Source organism: Acanthochromis polyacanthus, chromosome 15 (assembly GCF_021347895.1).
Source record: "Acanthochromis polyacanthus isolate Apoly-LR-REF ecotype Palm Island chromosome 15, KAUST_Apoly_ChrSc, whole genome shotgun sequence".
Taxonomy (NCBI): Eukaryota; Metazoa; Chordata; class Actinopteri; family Pomacentridae; genus Acanthochromis; species Acanthochromis polyacanthus.
Genome location: NC_067127.1, coordinates 25686983 through 25702557, shown reverse-complemented (window position 1 = coordinate 25702557; position 15575 = coordinate 25686983). Strand labels below are relative to the sequence as shown.

Sequence of the window (15575 nt, the reverse complement as noted above, 5' to 3'; positions counted from 1 at the left end):
ATTATTATTATTATTATTATTATTAGTCTGTGTGAGTGTAACAGGCTGCTAAAGACAGCGGCTCTGATTGGCTGTGAGGATTATTAATCCCGCAGTGAACAGAGTCAGTAAATGAAGTTGGATCCAGTAAATCTTCGCTCAGCTGCTGCTTCTACCTTCGGAGGGAAATTTGAGCGGGCCGCTCCTCCGAGAGCTTAGTGATAAATCATGTCTTTTTAATGAATATCAATAGACGAAAAAAACGGTTTTAAAAAAAGGAGAAGAAGGGGGGAAAGCATGCAGGAGCCCGGCTATCTAATTAGATTAAGCGGCGGTGCGGGCCGGGCGGGCTGCGGGCGGACGGACGGGGAATACTGCGGTAATGACTGCTATCACCGCGCACGGTTTCTAATGGGCTCCGAAGCGCTGCCACACACACACACACACACACACACACACACACACACACACACACACACACACACACACACACACACACACACACACACACCATTAACACTGGGGGAGGCGGTGTGTGTGGGGGGCATAACAAATCTAATCTGACATGACACCCTTCTGTTTCAGTGTGCTGTTAACCAGAAAGCCTCAAGTCTGATATCAGCTGACTGCAAAACTTGTTTCTGTTTCTGACAACATATTATTATCATAAGTGCTCAATTACACATTATATTGTCACATTATACACCACCAGAGACACTTGCTCCTGAGCTCTCCCCTGAAAACAACGTCTCACTGTTATTTTCCTAAAACACACATCATACAGTATAGCAGGTTACCACACTGACTTGGGCTATGCTTTAGATTACAGCAAAATGTGTAATAATTATGTCTCACCTGAGCAAAGAACAGGAGCCGATTATGGAACAGCAAAATCATGCAAAAACAATGAAATAGAAGAAATAATTGGGACAAAAAGGAGAGTGCAGGTGCGTAAAGACAAGTTTTCAGTGAGGATGTCTCAGAGGTGTGGAGAAAAGAATTTTAAGAGCCTGGCGGACTGCAGGATCTAAGCCTGAGCAGGTAGGAATGAGCACAAATTCATGCTGGTGCCACATTTAAGACAGCGAGTTAAACCTTAAAATCAGTTTCAAATCTCTGCTGGAAACCAAAATGGGAGCTGTGTGATCCCTCTTGTTTGCAGTCTGCAGCTTTTTGTACAAGCTGAAGATGTGACTGCATGGATTCTGCTCTCAGGCCTGTAAAGAGAGACACAAGGCTCTTTTTTACTGAATATTTTTGGTGATTTTGGTAATAAAAAACGAATCATGAAGTTAAAAAAAGAAAAGCTCATCACTATGAAAAGCCAGAAGTGATTCCATGGTGTTTGTTTTCTCAAAGTTGCCCAGGAAAATTGGGTAGTTATTATTTTTGGAAAGACCTGAGCAGAAAGACATCTGTTCTGCTCTAAGGTTACTCTGCAACATCGAGCTGACAGCTACTCAGCATAAGGACAAACATCCTGAGGTTTTGGGAGCTAAACTCCTATCAAATGACAGATTTTGGAGTGATTTAGTAGTTTGGGAAAGTTTCTGCAAATGTTGGGGGATTCTTTTGCCTTCAGAACTGCCTTAATTCTTCATGACATACTTTCATCAGGTGACAGTTTTATTTTGAAGGACAGAGGCAATGATAAAAACATTAAATGTGACTGTTGATGATTTTATTCACCAGGGACAGCAGTCATTCTTTGGGACAATAAATCTCCCCACTGGTCGTCATCTAATTCATTCTCATGTCAGAGTTTCCACACTGGTTTGGATGCTACACCTCAGCTGCGTATTGGTGCATTTATTCCATTTTTGAAAATCACAGCCTGACAAGTTTGTCAGCCACACAAAATGACTCGAGTTGAAATGACTTCAAACATTGCTGTTCGAAGGATCCAGGAGGAGTGAAGACATGAGAGAGAGACAATCTGATGTAGATCATATGAGGATGTGTTTAATTGAAAATGCATTAGACCATCTACTCCAGGTAAAGGTGGGAAGGTCTGCAGGTTCCACAGTTCCCAACAATTTCATGACATCCCTCAGTATTGTAATGGTGGTGGTAAGTGTCATTTAGATTAGTATTGTTTTTATATTCACTTTTTATATTTTGCACGTTGATCCGTCTGGTTAAGCTGAGGATGAATCCAATAAAAACAAACATTTCATACTTCATTTGAAGCAATGCTAAATAAAAATCACGACTGATCACTTTGCTGTATACCTAACAGCAGGCTCATATTCTCCCCTGCTTTGTTTACATACAAACACTAAGGTGTCTGCTTTTATACTGAAGGAGAATACAAGGAAACTATCACAAAGGTATATTTACACAAGCATAACATATAAAGTGCTGTACATACAGAACACACTATATGAACTGTGAACAGACATTATTTGTTATTCAGTTTTTAGGCTTGTTTTTTTTTTTAATTTTGTCTTTTATTTACATGTCTTCCTCTGTCAATCCTTTTCCAACACATCACTGCATGCACTTATCATACTGATGGAGGAAAGTAAATCTGAGTGGAGGACTGACAATGAAATTCTGTCTCCACCGTTTTTACAAACGCTTTTCTCTCAGTTCACCACAAGATGGCATTAAAGAGCTTAAATATTTCACCTCAAGTTGGAGCCTCAGAGCTCCTCTCACCGGTTTTATTTTATTTGAGCTTATTTGCTGGATTTGTATTAGACACTTGATATTATGTTTTATGTGTCTTTTGTATATTTCTATGTGCATTCTGTCTGAGTTTACCTTCAGGACAATAAAGATAACATCAACGTTAGACCACATATATTGACTGTGATCCTACACTCACTGACGACTTTAAGTACACCTTGCTAGTAAAAGGCTGGACTCCATTTTGCCTTCAGAATTGTCTTAATTCTTCATTACATACTTTCAACAAGGTGTTGGAAACATTCCTGAGATTTTGGTCCATATTGACATGATAGCATCACAGTTGTAGATTTGTCAGCTGCACATCCATGACAACAATCTCCCGTTCCACCACATCCCAAAAGTGTTCTGTTGGATTGAGATCTGGTGACTGCGGAGGCCATTGGAGTACAATGAACTCTTTGTCATGTTCAAGAAACCAGTTTGAGGTCATTTGAGTTTTGTGATATGATGCATTGTCCTGTTGGAAATAGCATCAGAAGATGGGTATACTGTAGGGATGGGCCTGGTTAGCAGCAATACTCAGGTAGGCTGTGGTGTTTAGACAATGCTCAGCTGGTACTGTGGGACCCAAAGTGTGCCAAGAAAATATCCCCCACACCATTACACCATTATATCACCAGCCTGAACCATTGATACAAGGCAGGATAGATCCATGCTTTCATGTTGTTTACTCTAAATTCTGACTCCACCATCTGAATGTTGGATCTGAAATTGAGACTCATCAGAACAGACAATTATTTTCCAGTCTTCTGTTGTCCATATACGGTGAGCTTAAGCCAGTTGTAGTCTCAGTTTCCTGTTGCTAGCCGACACAAGTGGCACTTGGTGTGGTTTTCTGATACTGTAGCCCATCTTCTTCAAGGTTGTTGTACATTCAGAGATGGTATTCTGCATTCCTTGGTTGTAACAAGTGATTATTTGAGTTACTGTTGCCTTTCTATCATCTCCAACCAGCCTGCTCATTCTCCTCTGACCTCTCACATCAATAAGGTATTTTTATCCATACAACTGCTGCTCACTGAACATTTTCTCGTCTTCAGACCATTCTCTATAAGTCAAGAAATCCTCGACCTCGTCAAAAGAGGCCTCAAAAGTCAGATTTACTTATTTTGGGTGTATTAGTTAATCAAAAAAAATTGCATCTCCAAAGTAAATATCAACTATGTTGGGTTCTCCAGGTTCCATTGTGGCTCTTGTCTTGCAGAATGACTCTGTGAAAATGTACTTGTAGGAGCTGAATTGTTTTAGCTGACATCAAGCTTAGTTGTTGTAAAGTTGTTCATCCATCCATTAACTTAATTTTTTTTTTTTTTTTTTTGTTGCAAAGGGCTGTGAGAGGTGGAGTTTACTTCAGCTGATATTGGATGGGGTACATCCTGGACATGGCATGTTCACACTCACATACAGTCAATTTTCAGAAAAACTTAATAACCAGTCATGCATGTCTTGGGAGGAAACCGGAGCACCTGCAAATTCCACATAAAAAGACCCGAGGCTAGGAATCAAACCCAGGACTTTCTAGCTGTGAGGTGACAGCAGGGGTGTCAGTAGGTTTTAAGGACAGGGGGGCTTAGCCCCCAGGAGATGCACAGGATGTGAGTGAATGTATAATTAATTTTTTTGAAATTTATGGATCCTATTTCCTGCATTCTGGTGTATTTTAAGAGCATTTTATCCTTTTTAAAATATTATTATAGAGATTAAGGAAAACATTGAGCTTAAAAGAAACAGAAAAAAACGGAGCAAGGGCAGGCAGTATTGAAAATGGTTCTTCTTGTAAAATCTGGATTTTATTTTATTTTATTTATTTAACCTTTATTTAACCAGGAAAGATCCCATTGAGATTAAGAGCCTATTTTTCAAGGGAGTCCTGGCCAAGATAGGCAGCAGCAAATACAAAACAGTTATAAAATCACTCAGTTAAGACATGAAAGTTGATGAAAGTTCTGTGGCTGGATGAGCACAACATATTTTGGTATTTTCCATAAATACCTGCATAACTGAAATAACTCCAGCAATCACTTTGTAACATTTGTCTTGGAGGATTCTAATGCACACTCAACAGCTTCAAGTTGACCACATCAGCCAACTAAACAATAAAAAGTGCTTAAGCAAAAGCAAAACATAACTTCATAACTTAAATTATCCATTCACTGAACAGAATTACAATCAGACACTAAACTCTCTATTAAATGTCAAAACAATCCATGTGATTCTAAAAACCCAGCAGCTTTACAAGCTCTAAAACTAAACTCTCCACAGGGATCCAAAATAAGTTGGACTTCTACATGAGAGCTTTAATTATTCTACATCTACGTCCTGAAAAGTTTAGTCAATAAAAAAAACAAAAACTAATATTTTCAGCTGAACTAAAGACAGACTTCGTGATTTTTCTGCTCACATATTGTGTTGAAGGAAACTTACTCTTTCAAATAAATAGCCTCCTAACCCCCTGGAAACCAGTGTTTGTCCTGTTTTGGTGTTGCTCCTCGGCGACCCGAGATTGTCGTAATGTTTTTTGAGCAACACACCATATTATGATGTTTTTCCAGTGAAGGTTCTACTATGGAACCGGTTTGACTTGTTCAGGCGTTCCTTGTGTGAAAACTCAAAGATTTCAGGTATCAGAAGGTGGTTTTCAACTTTCTTTGTTAACTTTCTGCTTCAACTTTAAACTAAATTTACTTCACTAAGCCAGCCCTCTGGACTTCCAGTAAGCTGTGTTCCTATTAGCTGTCCAGGTGGCTGCTTGGTGTTATCAGGAACACCTGAGCAGTTCAGTGTCTTCCTGTTTTATGGCTGCAGTCAAACATTTTATCTGCTTCTCTTCACTGAACCGGGTTTGGCTCCGTTGCCTTAGGTTGTTCTTCAGGCGTTGGCTTGCAGCTTCCAGCAGTAAAATCGTCTTTAATGTGTTTCTTGGTGAGTTTTAGGGCTTTGTACTGGATAGTTGTCTTGGTAAATGTGGTTCTTTAGCCACAGTTAGCCCATGGTGCTAATGTGTGCAGTGATTAGTGGATTTGGTGCAGCTGAGTTGTGTCTTTGTCTTGGCTGTAGTGAGCCTTTAGAGGTTTTTGGTCAGACACATCCTGTGTTCTTGTTTGTGAACCAATGTTGGTTGTCCAGAAGGTAAGAGTTCCTGTCCTGATTCTCTGTTTAAAGAGGTTCTCTGGTAGGCTGCAGGAGACTTTGGTGTTTGGGTTGTGCTAGTTTGGTTTTTGTACGGTTTCATTTGGATGATTATCTTGAGGCACCTCCATGTGGTTTAGTGAGGTTTTCTGTAACAGTTCTGCAAAGCAACCTGCAGCAGAAGAGACTTTGAGAGGTTTTAGGAAGTTCTGGAGACCAGCCTTTAGAGCAGCAGAAACATTTGTCAGTAGTTTGAGCAGGACAATGTGAGCTTCAGAGTAGAAATGAGAAGGAAATCTTCTTGACCTGTGTGGTGATGTACTGTACAAAGAGTTTGAGCAGGTTGTGAAGAGTCTGTAGTTCTTTGGTCTGAAAACATCAGAAGAGTCGACTCATTAAAGGAGAAAACAGGAGATATTGTTGGCTCTTCTGTTGCTCTGCAGTTTCCTTAAACTAAATATCAAGTTTTTATTTTAAATGATTTATCACGTGAGCCCAAGAAGGCTTCAATAAACTCCCTCTATCCCCTGGACACAACATATTTTAAGTTAAATCTTTTTTTAAGAATGTTTTTGAGTTTTAATCATAGTTTTAGCATAGCTTTTTCTCTTTATTTTTTAGTTTTGTCATCTGTGTGAAAGTTGCTAAACAAACAAAGCTGAATTGATAAACTGAATAACTGACTAACTCATGATTGTGACAACAGAAGTACTTTTTTTTTTATTTTTTATTGTGATTTCAGGGTTTGTTTCATTTTTTTTTAAGGTTGGGGTGAAAACCTTGACAGAAAAAAAGATTAAAGAAATAAGTAACATTAAAAACAACTAATACAATAGAAATTTTAAAAGAAAATCAAACTTTAAATATAATTAAATTATATTAAACAGACAAAATATTTAATTAGAAAATTAAACAGAAGATACAAAACATACTTATGATGTTTTTAAACAAAACTATTAAACATTAAAGATGAAATATTTTAGATAATTAAACATTTAAAAAATACAATTAAACAAGAATATTAAATGTTTAAAAAATACAAAACATTTAATTAGATTATTAAACCTTTAAAAAGACAAAACATTTAATAAAAAATTTAAAGGTTTAATTAGAAAATTAAATCTTAAAAACAAAACTTGAAAGAGGAATTAAACAAAATTCAATGAATCATTTAAAAACAAAATTAAACGTTAAAAGGTCGTAAAACATTTAAAAAGAAAGATTTAATTTAAAAATTAAATATTGGGAAAGAAAAGGACATTTTTCAAACAAGTTGATAAAACATTTGAAAAAACAACAATTAAACATTAAAAAGACAAAACATTTCAAAATCAGACATTGGAAAAGAACAAAAGGTTAGAAAAGGTAAAACTAAACATTTAAGAAGAATCAAACTAAAGACAAAACATTTGAAAAGACACCAGTTAGACTTTAGAAGATCAAATTAAACAGAAGAGACCATAAAACAATCAAAAAGAGCAAAAACAGATAAAGGTCTTAAAGTGTTTTCTAGTCTGAAATGAAAACATCAAGTTCTTTCTTCAAACATTCCTCTTTCTATGTTCTTGGTTTGACTGTGGACAGATTTACTAAGAACTCATTTCAAAAAGCTGCTTTCCAGATAAAGCCTACTAGTAGCTGAAGGCATCGATCAAACTGTTACCTTCTGATCTCCACAAACTTTACTGTTCAGTGAAGAGAATCAAAGTTTGTTCAGGATTTCTAAAGAACCCACAGGTGAAGGTCTGAGAAGAACTCAGATGGATGGTCTAAATGTGAAATCAAGACTCATGGTCACAAGTTTTAAGGCTTCTGTTAACAACAAAGTTTAAACTAACAGTAAAGTACTGAGAAACTTTTAATACTTCAGTCCTCAAACTGTCGAAAGGTTCAAACTAACAGAGGACTACTCAGGAACTTAGAAGATATCAGTCCTTGGACTGTCTGAAAGTTAAATCTAACAGAGATCTACTGTGGGACTTAGAAAATTTCAGCCCTCAGACTGTGTGAAAGCTCAGGTCCTGAGGACTCGGGAGGTCTGGAGGCTTTGGAAAGTCTTGGAACTGAGGGTTCAACCCTCCAGCACAGAGGCTGAAGTCCAACCTCCTGAGAAAAATGGTCAAGATGAGACTCGAGTTTAAAAAAAAAACAAAACTTGAAAACGACAAAAAATAGATGATAAATACACAAAAAAAGAAAAACTGGTATCTGAGCAAGTAGCTCAGGGGGATAAGAACAGATACTACTAAGTGTAAGGTCATAGGTTCAAGGCCTGTCACTGGCATTATTCTTTGTATATCTTTGTCAGGATTTTGATAAAATTTAAGAAGGGTCTGGTCTTGAACCAGTGACCTGCAGCGCTCCATAGGCAAACTCTTAACTCACTGAGCTACAGATCAGACAGAAAAACAGAGTTTTGTCGTCCCTTTGTCATCGTAGTTTCTGTTCCTAATAAAGTGACCACATGGGTGGAGCCAAGGTGGAATCAGGGCAGAGAGTAGGCGGGGAAGTGGGTGGCGGCCTCCCCCCTCTTCTCCCCCACCTCCCCCCACCACCCACCACACCTTCCCCCGCCCTATGAGTTCTTCGAATCTCAACAAATTTTCCTGAGTTTCTGGAGTTTCCACGAGGTCGAAGGCAGAACAAGTTGTCATGAAGAGGTGTTGAGAGGATGGAGTGACTTTTTACAGCGACTAGAAGGAAGACGAGTAGAAGAGCAGGTCTTTAACCAGCATCCCTAAAATCCATGGAGTCAGCTCCAGAGAAATGAAGGGAGGTCAACTTTTAACAACCTCCATCCAGATGTTCAACTTGATATCTTTGAGATTTTTAGCACCACAAACCTTTAGTATCATACTTTATTATAATTTATTAGGACTTTAATGGAATCCACCAGCAGATTTAGTTTTTGTTGAGAAACTTTATTCTTGTCATTGTGGGACTGCAGGATTTAAAACTGTTCCTTCTATTTGACTTTATGCTTATTAGTTTTAGTGGAGAAAGTTAGTTTAATTGTCCACTAGTCTCTTAAAAAACAAATAATAAATTGGATTAGTCAAGAAATTTAAATTTCTTACTTTGTCATATTTTAAATATGACAAAAAAAATATAAAAATAAAGCGTCTTGACACAATTTGACCTGTAATTGGCGTTTTACAAATAAAATTGAATTTAAATTGCATGTATCTTGTAATGTTGGAGTAATTCAATCATATATTTTGGAAAACAAATTTTCTTTGTCCATTAATCTGTTGATTGTTTACTGCAGTAATTCATTTCTTGTTTTGGTTTATAAAATGTCAAATCCAAATATATTCAGTTTACTGTCATAAAAACCAAAAAGATTTACATTCATGATGCAGGAATCAGGCAGTTTTTCACTTTTTATCTTAGTTTGGTCAGAAAGATAGTTGATAATGTGTGAATTGTTGCAGCTTGTGAGCCGTAGAAGGATTTAATCTTTGGGGCAGAGTGTCAGACAACATTTAGAAACCAACATCAACAAAACACTCAACAAAGATTTGAACATCATTAAAGGGAAAATCTAACTTTTGAATGACAATGTCTAATTAAAGGACATTTATTTCCAACATAAATGTCCGATATTTATCCTCTGGAACTTCTCTTCACATCATCTTCCACCTGGACTGGTTTGGTCAGGAGCATGTGCAACAAACATGTGAAAAACTGCACTTTAACATCAATGAATGACACTGAAGTTTAATCTCTGCATAAATGAGACTGAGTCTGGATGTGCTGCTCTGTCATTAACTCCTAATTTTAGAGAAAGTTCAAACAAAAGAGGATAGTTCAGATAAGACTTGAGAATGAGCTGATTTTGAACAAAGATCTCAGACTTTCTGAGCTTCAGTACCTCCAGCAAGTTATTTGAACAACAAGCAACTCAGAGATCCAGAAGTTGGAGAGAGTTAGCTTTAGCTGAGCCAAAGAACATGTGGGATGCTAACCTAGCAAACATTTCAGACATTCTGTGAATTCTGAGAAATAATTGACTATTTAATGACAGAACTACACATCTGAACTCAGCCTCATTAAAACAGACTGTAATTCAGTGTCATCCATCCATATTAAAGTGCAGTTACCCAAAATGTTTGTTGCATGAGCTCCAACAAAACCTCCCGCCTGCCGTCTCTGGAGCTGAAGCTGGATTGGATCAGACCAAAGTACCGTCCAATCACGATGCCAGCTGCCTCTCAAAAGGCCACTTCATCTAGCAGCACATCATCTGAGGAGAAGCTGAGCTTCAGCAGAACTTTGGAGATGTGTTCCAGTGGTTGGTGGATGTGTGGGGAGATAGAGAGGGACCTTTGAATTGTTCAGAAAGGAAAACAGGGAACCTATTGGTAGTTTTAGTTTAGGGTGGTACTGCAGTGTGTTCTTGGGTTTTAAGAGGTGAACAGTAAGAGTTTTTTTTCCGTATTGATTATCTTTTTCTTTGTTCCTGCGTTGGAATGCCCATCAATGTCAACGTGAAGTTCACTTTTAGTTCTGTTTATTTTTATTTTACTAACACCCATTTGCTTTTAACCCCCTCACGTTATGTTGTTGCAAACTTACTCTTTCAAATAAATACTCGTCTAACCCTCTGGAAACCAGCGGTTGGACTGTTTTTGTGTTGTTCCTCACCTACTTCAGACAGCCAGGACAGAACAACATTTTCTGGACCAAAGGCCATACTATGACGTTTGTTGGGTGACACGCTATACTATAGGCTTTTTTAATTGACATATTGCTCTGACTTTTTTCTGTTTTATTTTTTTGTTGTTGTCTTTTAGCAACATATAAGAATTTGAACAATTTTACAAATTACTATACTTTTACTTGTGCAATGAACTATTATTCTATGGATATTAGCAGCCGTTCGATATTACAACTCGCCGACCATAAACATACCTCACCCCCCCCAAAAAAATTTTCTCCTTGAATTTAGACGATTCACAAGAATGACCCTGGCAATGATAAAATCCGTGGAATTCCGCGGATCCATGGAAAATTCTCATCCCTGAATAATCTATGGTTTATGGTCTATCATTGGTGTCTATGGAGTGCACGGGGACTGTCTGCAAATTGCAAAACCACTGCAACAGCGAAGACAGCCACAAATATTCAATAACTTCACTATGATACTCTAAAGTGTCACCAAATCACTGCAGCCTTCAACTGGCTATTGTTGACACCAATGTTATTCTTGCAACTTGAAAGACAGCTACTTTTGATAAAACTGGGCTTGAAGCACATTGTCTACCTTTCAATGATGGGAAAAGGCATCATTTATGTTTTGACAACCTATATCTAATGAGTTACTGATGCCAGAAGTCCAAATCTGTGAATATCTTTCCAACTTTGCTGAACTGTAGCTAACTTATTGCTATCAGCAGTGATGAATACTTACTCTCCTGAAAACATTTCGTATATCCATTCTTGTTCACGTTCTTCACCTAATGCTGCTCTAGTCGGTTCTGTGTGCTCCTCCCGGTAAACGCATGCTGCAGGTACCGAGAGCAACCTAGGTTGCAGGGAAAACGTGGACTGGATTTCAGTGATGTGGGCGTGCTCTATATGAACAAGTGGAATGGACTGGATAACGACGCACTGACTCAGACTCTCTACCTTCCACTATGAAGTGAAGGGAAACTAAGATTTATGATCATATTTAAGTTAACAATGACTGGTTATGTGATTATGTATTTAAACTCATATTCTAGCCACATTATATTGAATTTGTCAGCACTTTTTTTTTGTTAAAAAACTTAAAAAAATGAACATAAAACTATTTAGGGGGGCTAAAGAATATAAAAATAGGCCTAATGACGCCACTGGGTGACAGTGCTATAAACAAACTACACCACTGTTATTAAGTTGTAGTTCATTAAAGTGCTTTCATTCCTTGTGTTAAGTTGTTGACACACAGGAAGCCTTGAACAAGTCATATTCTTGCAGTGTGGAAGAACTGTAAAGCTGCAATCAGCAACGTTCTTCATTACTAATTGACTGTTCAGTGTACAAAAAGTCAGAAAATTATGAAACACAATATACAAACACATCTAGACTGCCTAACATTTTCTCTGAGCAACAGTCATAAATGAAAATATGTTGTGTTTACAATCACAGAACACAATGAAACTAACCCATCTTCACTTTGGAAGACAGAATGGAAGAAACTCAGATTCTGAATGGCGTTTTGATGTCCTGAGCTTCTCAGCATCCAAACTGTGCAACTATATATCAAAGATAATTCTGAAGCTGTGCTGTTACATTTTATCACCTATCCAACCCAACTAAATGAAGGATATTGTCAATGATGTTTTGCAAGAAAATCCACTTTTTCACTGCCTCAGATCCTGTTATGCAGCAGTTTGATGAAAGGTGTAAAATGTCCACATATCTAATAACTTTACCAATCATGTGCCTTTGAGGTGCAATGTAGCAAGTTAGTGCTGTTAAAATCTGCGTCCTATAAAATGCATCTGTTAAATGACAGAAATATAACACAAAAAGTGAGTCAACAGACTGATAATCTCACACATACTGATGTGTTCTGAAGTGAGCAGCACACATCAGAAAAGGAGGGACTATGTGTAAAATGTGCATTAGTTTGAAAAAATACATACATTTCTTAGCACTGAACTGATGATGATCCCTGGACACACCGCTAGGTGGCAGTAGCAGCCTGGGTTTGGGACTGCAAAACTCTGCTCAAATTCAAAGTTAAATTAAATGTATTATTATTACTGATCACTCTCTATAGTGCTGTTAATACTGTTATTTTCTGACAAGTATAACATTCTTTCATCATACGTTCTCAGTATAATTTCTCTTGATACAAGGTCAGATTAAAAAAAGATTCAACTTGATAAATCACACATCTTCACTTTCACTTACATGTATTACTGTCTGTCAGCACGCACTTAATACCTTTCCCTTAAACCAATTTGAATTTAGTCAGAACTCCCATAGAGCAAATAAATAGCAACAGTAAATAGCAACGGTAGCAACACACACACACACACACACACACACACACACACACACAAACTTGAGTTGTACAAACCTGTTTCCTCTGCAGCTCTTCTCTTACCTTCACTCATGAAATGGGTGATCCAACTAAAACACTACAAGTGCATTTAGCATAACATGCAAAAGGTTTGCTTTCTAGGAATATTTGTAGTGATTTAAAAAATCTGTCAAAACCGTTAGCAATGCATGAAACCTCAATAACTTGAGACCACTTGGTTCAAAAAAGCCATAATCTTCTTCCACACAGTCTTTTATTTGTAAATAATAAAAATGAACTCTTGAATATAAAACATACACATCAGTAGAGCCACATCTGTTATACAAACAAGAACTGTTGCAGTGAATACTTCATCTTTCGTCTAGAATCGTGGTTTGGGAGTGGGGAGCCATGGGCTGTAAACAATCAGTATTCCTGGAGTAATACTGACAAAGGAAAGGGCAGTCGGCCATACCGCCAAGGGTTTCAACAAAACGTCTGCAAAATATGTCTGCAAAACCAGATTTCTTATTGGCTTTAGAAGTCCAGTCCAAACCAATAGCAATAAACAGGGAACGGGGGACTGAAGGAGAAGAAAGTAAACTTAGTTCCAATTGGTTCTGCTTATTTTCTGCAACTGGGAGAAAAATAAAGTCCTATTAGCGTCCCCCGTGGCTCGATACCGCTCAGCGGCTCAAGCACCGGACGCAAATTCCCCTCAACAAGACCAGGAATGTTTGTGTGTCAGCGATCTTTTGTTTGTTTATAACTTAAGTTCAAGCCGCTCATCCTGATTTGTATGTACAAAGTGTGCGTGTGTGTGTGTTGGTGACGGGTGTACAGTCAGATACACTCTTTTTATATTCATATATCTATATCTTTATAATTTCTGTCAAACTCATAATGATACTTCATATACATTTAGCTGTTATACACACATTCTCTATCTCTGCCTCTAGCCCCGACTGTCTTAAACTACAGTTTAGACACCTACATCCTCAGATACGCCAGGGGCTCGAGTATGCTCAGTACTACAGAACAGCACTGTTGTTCAAAGGGTTCAAAGAAAAAAACTGAAACAAAGACAATATTTTGGAGACTTCCTAATATGGATATTTAGACCCAGAGTGGTAGGCGTGGCCTGGGTGGAGTTGATCCCCCCTATTGGTCCGCTCCTGTCAGGGGGCAGGGATGGCTTGGCTTTTCTCGGTTTGTATTCATATTCAGTACGAGCAAACTGTACAAGAACATGCAACATACAAGCTGGCCTAAAAGTATGTGGAACTAACACACATAGTCTAGTCTTTTTTTCAGTTTTTGTTTTTTTGAGAATTGTTTGTTAATTTGTCTCATCTTTCAATTTTACAAAAAAGTAGAGAACGGAACAAAAACGAAACAAACAGAACAAAAGAAACGTGCATGCAGCTTGGGGCCGGGGCGGGGCGTCCCCGAGTCATGCTGCTCCCTCCTACAGGGGGAGTTTGAGGGGTGAGGAAGTTGAGGAGACGGGGGGTGGGGTTTGGGCGAAGGGTGTTCGAGCAAATGTGACCTGACCTTGATCGTCGGCTCACCACCACTCGAAAACCAAACATACACGTACACAGAGGGAGTCTGCACCTTGTGGTACCATTCTGAACTCTAGGCAAAACAAAGACAGAAAAAAATATTCCAAAAGAAAAATAATAAGCTAGTAATTGATTTGGCCTTTGTTTTCTTTCCTCTTTGTTTAAACACAGAGAAAAGTTTTTGTTAGCCTCTATCTGAATGAAGGAGTCAAGCTTTTCTTGTGCTTCCTTTCATATCTCACAGCAAGGCTGTGCACAAAAGAATGTGCACATGCATGTGCAAGTTCCCTTTCCTTTAAGGTTACCAGACTGAGCCAAACTACTGCCCCTCATCTACGAAACTGGTCCCATGGTAACACCTGTAGACAACAGCCAACCTCAAGACAATAGTTACATGAAGCTGCAACAGTTTGCTATTTACTATCTCCCACACATCATTTACACCACTTGTCCCTGTGGCCTAGCAGTAAGCTCTACTCTGATTGGCTGGAGGGCTACTAGGTGGAGGACTCCACTTTGATTGAGTGCTCTGATAGGGGCTGCACAACAAAGTAAAGAGAAATAAAAGAAACACTGGAGAGAGGTGAAGAATGTTGGACAGAAACCTCCACTGCTGCAGCTCAGGGGAGAAAACAAAGAAAGAAAAGCTTTGAAAACATAATGGTGTAAGGAGGAGGAAGAGGGAAGGTGTGAGACGTGATTGTCAGACTCCAGCTAAGCTTTGATTGGCTAGTTCTGTCTCTCCCTCTCTCTCTTTCGCTCTCTCATTCCCTGTCTCTCCGTCTGGCTTTTCATTGGTTGACTGAGGGCTTCTTGTTGTCGTCCTCGGGGCGTCTTCTCGCCCTCTGCTCAGTTGTGGTCCAGTAGCTGTGGTCCATTATTTTGTCATTTAAGGGGTATTGGGGGATAGGCAGCCGCCATCCGGTCACTAGGACCGAACACCTGGCGGCGGTCCTGAGCTGTCCAGTGACGTCTGAGACGCCAGCCGCGTGAGCGGAGCTAATGTAGGGTCCACCAATGAAGATGGCGGAAACAGTTTGTACCAGCCAATCACCGTGCTTGAGAGGTCCAGGTCCTCCAATAGGATCTGTGCTACACCCATGAAACATTTATGGTCCAATCGTCCATAGTCGCCCCATACGATCACCTAAAGGAGAGAATGATTCAAATGACTAAATGTTGAGTTGGGGAAA

At 38.7% G+C, this 15575-nt stretch overlaps 1 protein-coding gene across 15 annotated transcripts in view; it reads right to left on the bottom strand.

Annotated features, from left to right (window-relative positions):
- Positions 1 to 13072: 13072 nt before the first annotated feature.
- The window catches only part of LOC110956487 (regulating synaptic membrane exocytosis protein 1-like), a 238001-nt gene continuing 235498 nt past the window's right edge, over positions 13073 to 15575 (bottom strand). For all 15 annotated transcript variants that reach the window (XM_051959565.1, XM_051959571.1, XM_051959574.1 and 12 more), the window contains one exon: positions 13073 to 15529. In XM_051959565.1, coding sequence (XP_051815525.1) covers positions 15311 to 15529 — 219 coding nt within the window. In that variant the 3' untranslated portion in view covers positions 13073 to 15310. The remainder of the gene's footprint in view (positions 15530 to 15575) is intronic.